The sequence below is a fragment of the Gavialis gangeticus genome, unplaced genomic scaffold (genome assembly GCF_001723915.1).
Source record: "Gavialis gangeticus isolate Ggan-Ray unplaced genomic scaffold, GavGan_comp1, whole genome shotgun sequence".
NCBI classification, from domain to species: Eukaryota; Metazoa; Chordata; order Crocodylia; family Gavialidae; genus Gavialis; species Gavialis gangeticus.
In genome coordinates this window covers 104,142,565-104,154,350 of record NW_017729024.1, presented here as the reverse complement: position 1 = coordinate 104,154,350, position 11,786 = coordinate 104,142,565, and the positions used below count along the sequence as shown (strand labels likewise).

At 38.1% G+C, this 11,786-nt stretch overlaps 1 protein-coding gene across 2 annotated transcripts in view; it reads left to right on the top strand.

The window, feature by feature from the left end:
• The first annotated feature begins 4,291 nt into the window (after positions 1-4,291).
• The window catches only part of FAM189A2 (family with sequence similarity 189 member A2), a 68,973-nt gene continuing 61,478 nt past the window's right edge, over positions 4,292-11,786 (top strand). The window contains exons 1-2 of one of the 2 annotated variants that reach the window (XM_019517480.1): positions 9,885-10,546; positions 10,693-10,726. In XM_019517480.1, coding sequence (XP_019373025.1) covers positions 10,410-10,546; positions 10,693-10,726 — 171 coding nt within the window. In that variant the 5' untranslated portion in view covers positions 9,885-10,409. Of the gene's footprint in view, positions 4,370-9,884; positions 10,547-10,692; positions 10,727-11,786 lie in introns of those variants that run through there. The other variant, XM_019517478.1, reaches the window with a different exon arrangement.

The following is an 11,786-nucleotide window of genomic DNA, read 5'->3' as shown; positions in this document are numbered from 1 at the left end:
GTGGGCGGATAAGAATAGGATGTGTGTGTATGCGTGGGGAGGCTGGGGAGTGTATATGTGAGGGGCAGGGGTGGATGTGTGTGTGTATGGGTCTGGGGTGGGTGTGTGTGTATGGGTCTGGGGTGGGGGTGTGTGTATGTGGGTGTTCAGGGGGGTGTGGGTGGGTGGGGGAATGTCTATGTGGGACTGGGGTGTGTGTGTGGGACTGGGGTGTGTGTGTGGGGACTTGGGGTATGTGTGTGCAGTTGTGGGGGGCTGGGGTGTGTTGGGTTGTTTGTGTTTGTCTGTGTGGGTCTTGAGAAGGCTGTGTGGCTGTGCACTCTCATACACCAACTACCTGCCACAGCTCTATGCCCAGAGAGAGGGCACAAGCACTTCTGAACCCTCAGAGCCCCCTGGGTGCCAGGTGCAGCCACTGGGATGTGCCAGTGCTCTTGGCATTGGCTTAAAGCTGGTGTTTCCTGGCTAGAGGGCTCTACTCAGGGTCCCACCAATGGCCAGATTTGGGGCCAGGAAGGAACTGCCCCCTATAGCCAGCTTGGTACAAACTTCCTCTGTAGCACAGGCAGGGTTAGGATCTCTTGAAGGTATGGGGACAGCAGGACGCTGGCTGTCCCTGCTTTACCTGTGGCAGGTGAGGGTGGTAGGGCTGCATTGCATCAGGGTTGTTGGCAATTGTGTATAGAGTTTTGATGATGGATGTTTAAGGGATGGTTTGGAGAGGGATAATCCTGCCTCAGGCAGGGAGTTGAGTGAGCTGACCTCTGGAGCTCCCTCACAGCCCTGCTTCTCTTCTGATTCTGTGAATCCAAGTGCACTTCATTCAGAGGCTGAAAAAGGACAACATGGAGCAGAGCATGATGGGTTTCTGTGATAAGGTTTTATCAAACACACAATGGTGAAGAGAAAACTAATAGGGATTTATAACTCTCTCTCTCACCAGACGAAAACTAGGGGTCACAAGATGGAACGAGGAGGTAGGAAGTTGAGAGCAAAAAAAGGAAGCTGTTTTTCATACAACGCATCATTAAAGTGTATGGCACACATTGCCACCAGATGCGGTGGAAGCTGACAGTTTAGTCAATTCAAAAGGGACTGGACAGATTCTTGGAGGAAAGAGGCATCAGTAGCTGTTGACACAGGAGTTTGGGATACAACCTCTGAATCAGAACTTCTTAGACCTTAAGTGCTGGAGGCTGCAATTGAGAGAGCAACAGTGGAAAAAAACCAATTCATACCCTGTTCACTCTTCCTTTCAGCATCTACTCTTTGCCCCTGTGTGACACAGGAAGCTGGGCAAGATGGTCTTATGCTGTGACCCAGTAAATGGCAATTCTTAGGTCCTTATAAAGCAGAATGCGTGATTAGAATACAAAACATAGGAAAGCAGGAGGGGGAAGGGGTGCTGGGAGAGGCATACAAGCAAAGACCCCACAGGAACAAAGAGGTCACAAAAGCTAAGCCAGGTAATGAGAGACAAATATATCTGTATGCACAGGCCAAAGAGGGCAGAAACAACCTTAATTCTGGCATTTCCTAAGTTTGCAGAACTGGATTTAGGAACCATTAACACCTCTAACTTTAAAAAAAATAAGTATAAAAAATATAGAAATAATATATTTTTATTGAATGAGAGAATACATTCAAGTGATTCATCTGTCCATAACAGTCTGCTTAATATGTGTTAAATATGAAGTTTATTCCACCCAAAAAAGTCAGAGCATTTTGGCTCTGTGTGGATGAAGTGAAGACAGGGGCTGGACCTAATGATCTCATGAAGTCCCTTCCAGCCCTAAGATTCTGTGAATCTGTGTGAATTTGTGAATCTTTAGTCCTTTTTTAAACCACTCTTCGCAGTCCAGTACAATCGAGGCTGTGGGGATCTTCCCATTCCTTGCAAGATTGGTGCCTACTTGTTTAAAGTGGGTGGCCAGGGGAGTCAGGGCTGTGGTCCAGCAGTGCTACTGCTTTGCCTGTGACCTTTGATAAACCACTTAACCCCTCTGTGTGCCTGTTTCCCTTTTGGTAAAATAGATATAATAACAATTCCTCACTGCAGAGGTGTTTTAACAAAGGTTTCATTAGTGTTTGTGAAGCACTTTGAAATCCTCCATTGCTATATACGTGCTAAGTGTCACATAAATAGACTGTGATTGCTTTTATAACAAAGTGAACCCTTTATATAATATTTTTGTATGTTCTGTAAAGCATCTGGTGTACCATTTGTCTTGCAAAAATAATGAGTAGTAATAATCATTTTGAAGTTTATACTGTTACTTAACGTCTCATTACACTAGTTAGTGGTTTGCTACTGTAATGCCACAAACCCAAACAAGTAGATTATTACAAAAGAACAAATATAGTTTAAATCAACATTTGTATGTAAGATTAAAATATATTTTTACTCTATATAGTCAGAATGAAAGAAACAATACTTTTCCTTATAATAGTAGATGTATATATGGAATTGCAGCACTCATTTGAATTTCAGTACTGTTACTTCACTAAGACTGAGCAAATAGTGATATTTCTAGCAGAATAGAGGGGAAAAATAGGATTTTAATAAAAACACTGAGTGAATCAACCTATTATTGATTTTTGTTTAAACAGATCTCTTTGGTATGGATAATATATGTAGCAATACATATCGTGGTACCAAATATTAGTAGAAATTGATGGGAGTTGAGCAGACTCAACACCTGCTGGATTGTTTAGCAATTTGTATGGCTAAAGTCTACAACATATAGTTTGTTTGATGAAATAATAAGCAGCCATACTGAAATCGTATGTGTAAGGGAACTGAGATATTTTTAGTTGTAAAATCCCTATGAAGGTATCTTCAAATGTAGTCTGTTCAAACACAGATTTACACGTACAAATCCTCTCTGTCTGAAGTAAGGGAATAAATGCAATTGTTCATGCTCAAGCTAATATATTACTTTAAATATGTAAACCTCTATCACTGTATTTTAAAATCAGAATTATTTCAAATATGATTAAATGTTGGTCCTCTTTCAGGACTGCATGCATATGAAATTTGCGGTTTTATCTTGGATTAGTTTTTGGATTACCTGAGTACAAAATAAATATCTGATCTGGTTCTCAACCGGAAAATGTCTTTTTTTTTTCATATTCTTATAATTCCAAGGCAGTATTCCATTCAGCTATGAAACTTTTCACAATATTAATTTCAGGTGCAATGGTAGGCATGAGAAATTTTAGTTCAAGGGTAATTATTTTTAAAAACTGCTAAGATATTGAACATAGGGTATGGTGTTGTTTGATCTGTGATAATAGCCTTACCATGGTGGTTTATTAAAGCTTGGCATAGGAAAATTTTGAATAAGGCCTTTAAATTCACATATCTCAAAGGTGTGGTAAACATTCATGAAACCAGCCTTGGAATCCTTACTAAGGCAAATTGACATCAGTGATATCACTGTGCTGTGCTGTATTATAACACCACATGATTATTTTGCACTCAGTTAAAAATACTTTGTTAGGAACTCCCAAATTATATATCTGTTTTTGCAACAAGACTGCTCATATCAGTTAGGGCTGTGCGAAATGGCACCATTTCATTTCAGCTTCTGTTTCGACCTTTTGAAAGCCCCTTCTGAAGGCATGAAGCTTGCCAGATTTCAAGGAGATAGGTGCAGGGGTTTCTGGGAAACTGCACCTCAAAGTCTTGAAAGCAAAACTTGTGTCACTCCAAAACAATAGAGTAAAATAATGTGACATACTAGAAAGGTTTTCCTGTACTGTGGCTCTCAGCCAGCAGTGCACATGAGTTCATCTCTACCTCTAACTGTTGAGCAGGCCCTTTCAAATTACTCATAGGTCTAAAGTTTTACATGTGCTTAAGTGCTTTGCTGAACTGAAGTCCAAGTTAGTATAAATGTTTGCTTTAAGTTTACTGACACAAACTAACTTTTATTTTCTCTATTTTCTCTATTTTTTTTATTTCTAGAGGGCCAAAAAATAAAAGTGCAATGGGTGGAAGCATCCTGGTTCTGTTATTAAAATTACAAACACAAGTTCAGCATCTTACCAGCATTCATGCTGATTTCCCACATATTTTTACAATTTTACATCAGTATATTTCCACTCAATTCCTTGGGTATGCTCCTATGTATACCTATGTACAAGGGGAAAAAAGCTCATTCTCTTAAACAAGAGACATCTTCTAATTGTGCCAAAGTATTTTTCATGTAGCAGTGATGGGTCATGAGCTGTTGCAGATCTGCCAACATAGTAATTCAGTCTTTCATAACAGTTTTTGCTTTGTTTTATTTTTTGTTTGCTATTGCAGGTGATCTTGTCAGGAATCATAGGATTAACAACATGGAAGAGACCAATGATACTTTTGGTATGTACCAATTAAAATGTACTGTAAAGAGAAATGTTGAAGTACTCTTGATGAACAGGGGCATTGAATTAAAGATTATTTAATTGAAGCCTTGGAGAGATACAAGTCTACAGATGACTGTGACAACTTCCAGCAGATCAAGAAGATTGAAATAGACTATAAACATTAAATAGACAGAAAGAAAAAATAATATCAAATGAGGCTATGGGGGGAATTGGTAGCTGCAAGAAAAAATAATGATAAACATCATTTTTGGCAAATTGTAGTCAAAGGGTTAAACAATTCTAGTTTAATTCCCAATTTGTATATTCCTGAATATACATGGGTTTTGTTTTAAAAAATAAGTTTAACAACTTACAGTGGCAAACAAATGATGGCTTCTTGCTGAAGAAAACGTTATGTTAAGCTACAAGCAGATCATTATCTCACCTCTGAATCTCATATAAAAGCACATATATCCTAAATGAGAAATGAAAAGACCCCCAGCTTTGATTTTCTTTCCCCAAGAAATTTTCAAGGAATGCTTTGACTGGTGGTGTCCAATTTTGCTTCTAGAATGCACTTCTAGGGGATCTGGTAAGTATTTTCGTTCAGTTGTTTAGAGTTCTTAACTGAGCTCAGGTGCTCACACTATCAGTCAGGCTTCAAAGCTCATGAGCCTTCGCTCCACCTCCCCTCCCATCCTTGAATTAGGTAGAGATAGAAGCTGCCCTAGAAAGTAATTAGAAATCTTTTCTGTTTTTTATGAGAACCATAGGTCAGCACCCCAAAGTTCTGCTCCATACGATAAAATGGACTCTACCTTAGATCTATAGACGTTTAGGGCATTTATACACATGCTGGAGGGGTACTTTAATTAGAGTAGCTCTGAGAGATGGTCTAATTAAAGTGACTGGAGCATCTTGTGCATCAGTGTCTCTGCGCTTAAAAATGGCAGTGGGGGCACTCATTCAACAAGCTTTAGTTAAAGTGCCCTGCTGCCATTTTTAAGCATGGGGACACTGATACACGAGAAATGGGAGGCTGCTGGAGTGCAGTAATTACTCGATTAATTGATTCTGCTCCGATGCGCTGTAATTACAGCATGTCGGAGCAGCCTCCCTGCTCATGTATAAGCACCCTGAGTGCTGCCAGAAGTGCTCTTCATCCTGTCTTATTGTAAAAGGATAAAACTCCACCTAAGGCTTGTTTTGCTCCACTGTTTATATTTTCAGTGTACTGATTCCAGTTCAGGTTTTTGATAAAATAGATTCCAAGTTATTAAAGATACTAACGAAATTATTTTATTCATAACGTGGCATATAGTTTTTTCCATGACCACAGCTCTTGTTAGCAGTAGTGGGAATTATTGTATCCTTTCAGTACAATTCATATGGTTCTTGGTTACACAGTTTTTTCCACATTTGTGTAAGTATTTCCCAATAAGAAAGTGTAGGCTTAGTATAATAATTCAAACCTTTAGGAGTAATGTATTATGCTTCTTTTAAACCAGTAGTTTGAGGACTGAACTCAGCTAGAATATACTAGTGTCTATTAATACAGCAGAGAGGTACACTAGAGACTATTGTCTTAAAACTTCTGACTTTTTTTCTGCCATAGATATTTAAGACATTTAAGTATCTTACTGCTTCAGGTATGTAGGCCATATCTAGTTAGAAATTAAATTAAATGTTCTGTATTTCAGTTGGTCTTGATGTCTCAGGTGCCTGGAAATTAGATAGAAAGCCATTCACCTCAAATTCACCATTTCAGATTTCCCATGGCACTAGTAACTAAAACATATTGCCACAAACTGGGTGATTTCAGTCCAGCTTCACGTTACAAAAACATTAGTGCATTGACCAAGGGCTGTAGTGGATATAAAACCAGTTGCTTTCTCATTTTAAGGTGAGGTCCTCCTATTTGGGGAAGTTCAGACTCAAGGCACCCCTTCTCAGACTCAAGGCAGCTCTCCATAACTTTTGTTAACTGAGTAGCACCCTGTTTAAAAAACTAATTATTTTTATTACGGGGCTCACCTTCTTGCAGAGGGGGCAAGCAGTGTGGGTAGGGTAGTAGCACAGAAATAAATATAAATGCCATTTGTCTTGAAGTGTTTTAGGCTGTGAGGAGCTACACTGTTTCTTCATGTGAAAAACTTGGTTACTGCATTTTGTTCCTGCATTTCCATATCATCTCATTCTTTTCTACAGCCTAATCCTCCTTTCATAGTCCTCTTTCTTTAAATTTGAAGGTTATTTCTAGTCTTACCTAAACACTGAATCAACACATCTGCCCTTTTACTTATATCCATAATGAGTAGGCCCTGCATTGTTTTCTTTTTTTCATATTTGTACATGTATTTTATTGAAGTGTGATTTTTTTTTTTTCAAGATTAGGCCATAAATTCAATAGTTCAGAAAAAAAATCCGCAATAGAGGATGTTAAAAAAAGTGGCAAGTTTAGGGGCTGTAAAGCCATGGAAGGAGGAATAACTTATTAACATTCAAAGGAAAGGATGTACAGGAACAGCTGCAGTATATCTTGGAAAGATGACTAGTATCTATCAAGATGCTATTTTGGGTTAAATTCCTAAAACCCCTTGTCAGCGATAGGGTGGAGGGCCTCCTCCTGGGAGCCATGTATAACTTATAGCCATATAAGTTATACAGAAAGATACCCCCAAATCATCAAGACATACTAAGCAAGCATAACATGGCAGGGTTTAGGGACATGAGACTCATACTTTAAATGAGGCAAAGTTTTTTAGAGCTGATCAATCTTTGCTCTTCAGGCTGCTATCGCTCTTCAGGGGACTGAGGAATGGCCTCTGTCCCCTTTTTTACAAGGGGCAACCTATGCAAGGGCTCCTGTCCAATGACTTCTCCCGAGTATAGATCTATTAGCCTCTTGAGCACTCTGCCTTCAGGGCTGCCTTCCACATCAGTGTATTTAAGACTTGCAGAGAGCCCTTCTCTCTGATTCATAAGGGGCACACAGATCACATGCTTCTCTTTCTTAACCATTTCGAGGTTATGACACAGTACTCTGTATTGAAATAACCCTTGCAGATGAATTGATTTGATATGTAGTCAGTTTTACAAGTTTTGTGGAGAATGTAGATATCTAAACATCTTTTGAACTTGGTACCAGTATCATTCCAGCAATATGAGAACTTAAGACAGCCTCAAGCACACAGTATGAATTCCCAGGATTGTTATTGCATCACCAACTTATATTAGTATTTGCAACATCTGCATGAAGACATTTTGGACGGTGTTCAGTGGTTACGACATTAGTTGTTGGGTTAATGATGATCATAAATCTTACTTCTGTCATAGGGTCAACATTAAAATCTTCTCCAGTGCTCCTAGGTAAAAGTTTCTTATCTTTCTTTTTGTCTATACCTGCTGTCAGTGACTGTTTCTTTATGTAATCCTCAACCACTTTAAGAATTGTAATTTAATATAATGTGATGTAGATTACAAGTAATTCAACCTAGTAATTAAACTTTGTCTAAAAGCTATTTGATCTTATTTTTTCATTTTCCTTAATTTTCTTGTAAAGTTCTAATTATTTCTGTAAGGACCCTGTGTGCTGATCATCTACATCACTTACAAGGATTAAGATTTTTTTTCTGCCGTTTCTGGAAATTTTTTGATTAAAACTGTTTCTTCTTTGTAGTGGCACTGTGGTCACATTATTCACAGCCCTTTTGTTAGAGATTTCTCAAGTACAAAATGACTCTCCTTCTTTCCTTCCTTTTAGGTAAGCATTTATTGCTGTTGTGAAGTTTTCTTTGCGCATGATCAAAGAAAGATAAATTCAACACTGGTTTGTTATGTCCTATCTATCCTATAAATAGAAAAATGAAGGGTCTGTTATAAATTTACAAAATAATAGTATCCCAACTTTCCTCTGGTTAGAATCATAGAAAGTTAGGGTTTGAAGGGACCTCAGGAAGTCATCTACTCCAACCCCCTGCTCAAAGCAGGACCATCCCCAAATAGATCATTCCAGCCAAAGCTTTGTCTAGCCAAGTTTGAAAACCTCCAAGGATAGAGCTTCCACCACCTCTCTGAGTAACCTGTTCCAGTGTTTTACTACCCTCCTAGTGAGAAAATTCTTCCTAATATCTAACCTAAACTTCGCTTGCTGCAACTTGAGACCATTGCTCCTTGTCCTGTCATCTGCCACCACTGAGAACAGTTTAGCTCTATCCTCCTTCAAATCCTCCTTCAGGTAGTTGAAGGCTGCTAGTAAATCCCCTGTCTTCTCTTCTCTAGACTAAATAAGGCCAGTTCCCTCAGCTCCCTCACCATTTTCCTCCTAAATCATGTCCTCCAGCCCCCTCACCATTTGTGTTGTCCCCCACTGGACTTGCTCCAGTTTGTCCACATCCTTTCTGTAGTGGGGTGCCCAAAACTGAACACAGCCTTGAGTTAGGTGACAGCTTCCTGTATTCCTGAATCATGTATCCAGCACAGCCTTTAGCAGGTTGAAATATAGTTAAAAATATTAGGTGCCATATATGTTACAAGATCAGATTATGTACTAAGCAGGCCCCCTGACATGGTCTTTTTTTTTTGTAGGCTAGACAGGATATTCAGTTTGGAAGCTGTGGCAGTCTGAAACCTACCATGATTTTAGTTGCCCTGATCTTTCATTTCGTAGGGTCAGTTAGTACACACTTTTGCTGTTCTGTTTTTTTAACATTTGTAGCTTGAGTTTGATTTTCCAAACTCTTCATGTTGTTTCTCTAATTTGCCCAAGTTGGCTGCTAATATTGGCTTCCTCAGTATTAGGTTGTGTGTCATTCACCCTTTTAATGGAAACTTTTCCTTTCTTCTAAAGGCTTTACTATTCAAAAGCTCTTCTATTTGACCTTTAACTGAAGGCATGCCTCTAAACTGTATCTGTGCTTCCTCAATATATTAAGGTAAATGCAGTATAGTTAATACATATATCTTTTAGGCCATATTTGCCACAACCAGTGTGTCCTCAGGTCTTACTGTTCTCCAGCTAGTATTAAGCTAGTATTTTTTTCATCTGTGGCCAGTTCACCCCTGGGTTATTTATGTAGCACTTCCAGATGATCCCTGGAGTGTTTTACTGATGAATCATGTATCAGTTGGTGATATGTGATGTTGGTTACAGCCCAGTTCAAGATGCATTTGACCTTGGCTTTCTGACTAGCTACAACCAACCTCTCAAATCAAGTACATCTCTGCATCCCTCATGGCTGCTTTGTGATTTTTTTGTTGTGTGTTTTTCTTGAGAGGAAATTTATTTGTGAACAGATATATGAAAGACATAAGTAGAGCAGTTGCAAACACACAAAAGGACAGAATCAAACTGCTAAATGACCTGGAAAGATTAGCACTATGACAGCTGCAGGCAACAAAGGGATATTCAGTAGTAATACATATAAAGTCCTTGCACAAGGAGAAGAAATTAACAGTATAAATGCAAATTGAGTAGATCTAACTGCACCAGGCAATAACATCATACACATTGCAGTTTTATTTTAAAAAGCTATCTGTGAAAACAGCAGTTGATGCTTCCATATTCATAGTCAGTGATTTCCATTCTAGATATGGTCAGCTTACAAGTAAAACATTGTTTTTCTAACTGCAAACTCAGCCTGGGGTCAAACTTAGTTCTTTTCCTTTTTTGCAGCATTAGTAATAATTGAAGTGGTTTGAAATATTGTGTTTGAAACATTTTTTTTAAGGAAGCAACTTTTTTTTATCAAAAGGGAAACTTCTGCCAGAAATGTTTGTAGTCAATAAAATTTTGGGGGTTTTCATTAGAAAATGGAAACGTTTCTGGGGTCCAAGTTTTCATTTTTTAGTGAAATTCTAGAATAATTTGTTTGATGAAAAATATTGATAAAAACATTTTGTTTTCATGTGTACAAAAGTATTTCCTGAGCAGCGTTTGTTAATTGAGATGTTGCAGGGCGAATTATGTCCATGGTAACATCTTTGCACTTTACTGCCCTGGAGAGATTTGGCCAAGATGAACAAAGCGGAACCATCCCCTTTGCTCACTCCTAGCTATGTACTCTCCAGAGGCAACAGGAATAAAAAACGGAAGGTGGACATTACTGGCACAGGCCCCAATCCTGAAAGCATCTGTGCAGATGCTGAACTTCAAGCTGGCGAATAGTAGGTCTAATCATCTTCTTAAAAAGAAGTATGTAGGTATTTGTAAGTTTGGAGCCCAAGTGTCTTTTTGTGCTCTGGGCTTATCTGAATGAAATAAGTATCAGTAAATAATTTTAACTGTTATTAAATTATCTCACTGTAAACAATCTAATCCTGTCATCCTTTGCTGTATAGAACTCTTGTTGATATCAAGGGGACTCTTACTCAGGTAAAAGCTGCAAGGCTGATCCTTATTTATTTATTGAATTTATATGCTGCCTTTCTCAACAAAATCCCAGAGCTGTTATGTAATAATCTATATTTTTAACACGTGTAAGAGGCACTCTAAAAATATTTTGCATTTATCTCCCCCTCCTGCTTTTTTGTTTTTATATCCTCAAATTATTTCAAATGAAAAAGCTTTTCCTGAGACTTGCTGTTGCATCTAATGTAAGGCATAATATTACTTTTTAAATAAATTTATTTTGTGCTTTTAAATGATTTTTTGGTCATGAGTTGTATCACAGACCTCCATATGGTGCAATCAATAGCTCTTTTGATTGATGGAAAATTAGCAAGGTCATAAAATGTAATGGTTAGTTTGGTATTGCAGCTGTGTGTCTGAAGGAAACTAATGCTTGTTTTTTTTTAAATGGTGGTTATAAACTATTGCTGAGATATATAAAAGTTAATGATTATGAAATAAGCATTTTTGTTCCATATACTATTAAAGTGTTATTTGGGTCTGATTTTGCATTCAAGTCAGTGAGGCACCATGAGAGACAGCAGTCTGTGTAGAAAGAATCGCAGGGAAAAGGCCTTGTCTTGTAGGTTATTTTTCTGTCACTTGGTCTGTTTCTGCTTCCATTGAAACTAATGATAAAGCAGTCATTGACTTCAGCAGAAATAGGACTAGCCTCACCGACTGAGATTGTGTAGCCTGGATTCTTTATGTGCTTGATATATTTTTGCTTGAAAAATCATCTAAATAAGGAATTAATAAATAACAAAGTTGCCTAAAATTATATGTATTTTATTTTCACATATTTATTTCACGAAGATGTTCCACAGGACTTTTTACAGCTGACTACAGTCCAGACGTATCTAGTGCTAAAAAGATTAAGGGCAGTGGGCCAGATTGGATATGAATCTGAAGCCAGAATTTGCCCTACTTCTATTTTTATCATTGCAGTTAAAGCTTGGTTCCAGTCTGTTTTTTTTTTTATTATTATTCCTTCTGAAGTGTAGCACCTTGCATTTGTTATCATGGTTCATTTGTGAAGAGGAGC